This window comes from Frankliniella occidentalis, unplaced genomic scaffold, assembly GCF_000697945.3.
Source record: "Frankliniella occidentalis isolate FOCC.00 unplaced genomic scaffold, Focc_3.1 Scaffold9, whole genome shotgun sequence".
NCBI lineage: Eukaryota > Metazoa > Arthropoda > Insecta > Thysanoptera > Thripidae > Frankliniella > Frankliniella occidentalis.
In genome coordinates this window covers 2,241,955-2,246,685 of record NW_026267139.1, presented here as the reverse complement: position 1 = coordinate 2,246,685, position 4,731 = coordinate 2,241,955, and the positions used below count along the sequence as shown (strand labels likewise).

The 4,731-nt window shown below is 47.1% G+C and overlaps 1 protein-coding gene across 6 annotated transcripts in view; it reads left to right on the top strand.

Annotated features, from left to right (window-relative positions):
• LOC113213599 (whirlin) overlaps window positions 1–4,731 on the top strand; it is an 86,813-nt gene that overhangs the window by 47,112 nt on the left and 34,970 nt on the right. For all 6 annotated transcript variants that reach the window (XM_052276962.1, XM_052276955.1, XM_052276948.1 and 3 more), the window contains one exon: window positions 2,306–2,413. In XM_052276962.1, coding sequence (XP_052132922.1) covers window positions 2,306–2,413 — 108 coding nt within the window. The remainder of the gene's footprint in view (window positions 1–2,305; window positions 2,414–4,731) is intronic.

Genomic DNA, 4,731 nt, shown 5'->3' with positions numbered 1-4,731 from the left:
AGCCGAGCCACCGTTTCACTTTTTTACTTTCTGAAAAAAAATGAGCACCACTCCTACATCGATTCTCTGTTTAAAATAAAGAAATGCGTGTCTTGCGGTTTTCAAAAATTATTAACATTAGGGTTTGCGCACTGTCATACAATTTTGGGTTGAATTTTAGTAACCTAACTCCCTTAAAAATTGATCGATTCCCACCGTTTTTGGCTCAAAACGCTTCTACTGTCTTGATCAATCTATATGTTATAGGCCTCTAGAAAGCAAAAATGAGAGAAAACAGCGTGAGGGATTGTATCTGACCTCACCAGGACCACGGCCTTAAACTGGAACGACAACGACTGTAAAAAAAGTTGACATCAGGGTTATGGAAATTTTTAGTCTTAAGAATAATGTTTTAAAAGTTTACCAAAGATGTAGTTGAAATAAAAATGGGTGTCTCGTTCGAGCGTTGTCCACAGATTTCTGTAGCTTTCAAATAAGATATCAAAAGTCGCTCACGTCAAACAACAGGTACATGTCGTAGTTACGCTTAAGTCCAAATCCCACAAGCTTGGGGCATAACATTTGTCACATTTCGGAGGAGTGGTTGCGCGCGGTGCGACGTCCTCGAACACATCGACGCCGTCCTCCAAGCCGCCTACTGACGGCGTGCTCACACCCCGCGCCGCCTCCGACGGCCTCCTCCTCCTCACACTGAGGGGTCCTTCACTAAAAAAAAAATCAGTGTACACCCTCAGAAAAAATCACGAAAACATCATAAAATATCATGACAAAATCACGAAAAAAAATCAGAAAAATTCTAACGCTAACGCGTTAATCGGCCCCTGAAGTTTTAACGAACAATCGTATGCACACGAAGAATAATTATTTAATTAATCACTTATTCAATAGATTGAGCGTCGAAAATTAGAAAAGACTTGATGGTTAGTGTTGTGGCTCTTCGTTCAGTAGTCACCACAATAACAAAACCAACAGCGAGGAAAGCGCCTTATAGAAACTACTTAGTGGGCATTTCCCGGCTATGGCAACTTTTACTCATAGTTACAATTATTCAAACACATGTCATTTAACCAATTCTGAAATGCACGCGAAATCGATAAGAAGGGGTTATTAGAGGTGGGTTGAACATTAAAGTGAGGAGAGTGCATCACTTAATTTATCTAAAAACATAAAGCGAGTTCGTTTGCAAAGGTTGGTACCATTGTTAGAAACCACGCCTCCTTTCTACCCAGGATTGTTGTAGCCACGCCCATTTCTAAACAAACTGTGCAGCTTTGATTTTAAACCGGTAGAAGTTGTGATCGGGATATCTTATGGTATCGATTAAAAGCTTGTTCGATAGCTTAAAGAACGATGCACAATCGGCTCGCGTACACTACCCTGTTTAAATCAATACTAACTGCACTAGAAATTAAAAACAAGACACGAGGAATAAGCGTAAATGTCGCATATTATTTAGCATGCTGTCGTTCTCCACTGGAACGTCACATGGAAATTTTGAACACATCGTGCGGAAACTTAATTTTCGGTCTTGAATTTTTGTCTCATACGTTTAACTGTTAAGTGAAAAGGTAAGCCGCAGGGATCGACAGAAAGAATGATAGAAGTGCGAACCATTGTTGGCTTGGCAGGATTTTGCCGATTTTCGTGATAATTTTGATGTTTAACTTTAATTTTCTCAAAATTGGCCAGAAGGATTTTAATGAGGCTATAGTCAAATGAAATCTAATTTTTGGATTGATTTTTTGTTAAAATTTTATCAAAATCTGTATTACAGAAGTCGCGGTACCTTAATGAAAATGGCGGAAGAAAAAGAATTTCCTCGCACGCGAGCAGAAAGGCCCCCTTGGGGCCTAAAAAATCAACGAGAAGTCATAAAAAATCTAAAAAATAAAAATCAGTAAAAATCACAAAAAAATCAAGAAAAACAGAAAAATTTTTGTACGCTACAATTCTTAGTGAAGGACCCCTCGCCTCAGACCCGGCGAGGCCTCCGACGGCGTCCCCTCACCCGCGCGACCCCATGGCGGCGTCCTCATACCTGCGAGGCCTCCGACGGCGTCCTCATACACCTCGCGGCCTCCCGCGGAGTCCTCGCGCTCTGTCGTCCCCTCCTGTCCGCCACATCGCATTATACGGCCCACACGATCACGTCGCTCAATCAATGCCGAGTTTGCAGTGCCGTTGGAAGCCAATATAACACACCACCGCCCGTGGGGGTGGAGGGTGCGGGTGGTGGTGGTGGGCAGCAGTGCTGCGCAGTGTGCTGACCGCCCCCGCCCCTCGCGCGCGCGCTCTGTTGTTGCAGTACACCTTGCTGACGGAGCTGCGGGAGGTGGTGGTGCCCGAGGACCGCGCGCGCTTCGACGAGCTGGTCTACCGCCGCGAGGTCGAGGGCCGCCGCTGCGTCACCAGGGTGAGTCTCACATTGTGGCGGCTGTTGTTGTTCTTTTGTGTTTTTGCTGTTGTTGTTGTTGTTGTATTTTTTGTTTGTTGTGTTGTTATTGTCGTGTCGTTGTTGTGTTGTTATTTACGTTGTTGTTGTTGCTGCACGTGCATGATTTACAACATACCACCACCCGCACGTACCGTAAACCGTAGAGGATGCTCGCCGCACTCTAAGTGGCGTAGCTGCTTTGTTGCCCAAAAATTGGAACCATTTTAACATTCTTTTAGAGAGGGAGCTCAAATTTTGCGACCTCCATTTTTGTCTTGCTTCTGACCTCTTTAAGTGCGACTTATTTAGCCTTCTTTCAGAGGAGGCCAAACATTAGCATAGGGGGAGGTCAAAGTTTGGCATTCTCTTGATGTGTGCTAAGATTTGGCAGTCCGAAAAAGGGATGCAAGAATTTTGGCAAGAAATGCGGCCACACCAATTAGAGTGCGGAGGCTGAGTCGGAGCAAAGCGCGCTTTGAAATGTGACTACTGTCCCGCCCGCCCAGCCATCCTTCTCGCTTCATCCGACGCGTAACTCGATTCGTTTCGCTCGCACTTCAGTGAATGAGGATGTGAAGCTGCTCCCGATCCTCGCCAAGAATGTAGGGTGGGTGAACAAGTCAGGAATATAACCGTGTTTTGGTGGTCCAGGCTTTATCTCCTCGCTTCCTGGTCGAGAAAACTTTTTCTTGAAACCTCTTTTTCTCGAAAAACTTTTTCTCGAAAACTTTTCTTCGTGCCATTTGCTTTTTTTTAAAGCTGGAAACCTCAGTAAATATGGTTTGTAGTTGTGCCACCAACACCAACACCGACCATCCCTGTGAAAAATATTTTTACAATATTTGTGACGGGAATTAAATTTTACATATCAAGAGAAAACAGGTCGCAAAGTTTTTATCAAACTATTTCGAACCGTGTACAAACTTTGTAATGACTCAGGATACAACAACGTGAAGGCCTAACAAACATCGTCGAGCAAAAGGACTCTTCGAATTTTACCGTTTTGTGTTCATTGCAACCGTGAATTTGTATCGTTTCTGAATCGTTAATTACCAAAAATAAATAAAAAAACATCTTGTTACATTTTGAAAGATATGTTTCACAGTGGTTAGTCAAACGGCGAATCGTTGCACCCTCGTCCTCCCCTTCAAAGTCGCGAGCGAAAGTCGTAAGGGAGCTTGCTTTATTTTTTGATCGCGGGGCGCGGGCGCCCGGGCCCGGCGGGTGCGCTTCCGCTTCCGGTAAATGAGCCGCTCCGCACTTCCGCTCAGTTGGAGACGGGTCGGAGAGCGGGACGCGAGTAGTGCCGTTTTAGTTGTTTGGCTGGGGGCTGATCGACTACGTTGTGCCCTTCACGACGTGCTCTCCACCCCGCCCGCAACCAACCCCTGCTTCTGCACCAAGTACGGACGGAGAGGGGACTGAAGGACGGGCAGAGGGCAGACTGACGGACAGACGGACGGAAAGCGATGTAGAGGACGTAGGGAACGTTCGTGGTCGGGATCCGGACAGAGGATCCCGCAGGATCGCCGCGCGCTGCGCCGCACCCTGGCGCGCTGCTGAGGCACGGCTGGGCTTTCCATCCCGCTTATCGCGTTAAACGATGTGCGAACGAGATTGCATGTCGCATAATAATCTCAGCGAAATGTGGCTATGGCGCCGCCAGAGCGCCGCTCACCGGAAGACCCCCTCCTCACCACTCACCACTCACCACACAGTATGTCTCGCAGACGGCCAATCTCGTCTCTATTAGAGTCGGGGTATGAGGGGAGGGGGGCGGGGGGTGCTCGGAGAATGCCATAGCGTCGTGCCCCCGCGAGTACGACATGCCAGAGAGAGAGAGAGAGAGAGAGAGAGAGAGAGAGAGAGAGAGAGGGGAGGGGAGAGAAGAACGACACACAGGTGTCTCACCGCACCGGACTACTACCCTTATTCCCCTCTGCCCTCCCCACATTCTGGTAACCTTATATGATGCCGAGACATCGCTCGCTCCTCCCTCGCCCCGCACTGTCCCATGTAATGTGGAATTGTGTCACATTCCCAATAGAACATCACATGTCACACTCGTTAAAACGGGACATACCCTTCTTGCATCGCCATCCCATCACGCGCTCACGGGCTCAATGCATGGTGGGCGTACTACCTATGATGCGTTATAACGACTTGACATTCCACGGAATATGACACAATTCACGTTATACTGAATGTGACGTCACAGTATTTGAATAACAGTGCTCTCTCTCTCTCTCTCTCTCTCTCTCTCTCTCTCTCTCTCTCTCTCTCTCTCTCTCTCTCTC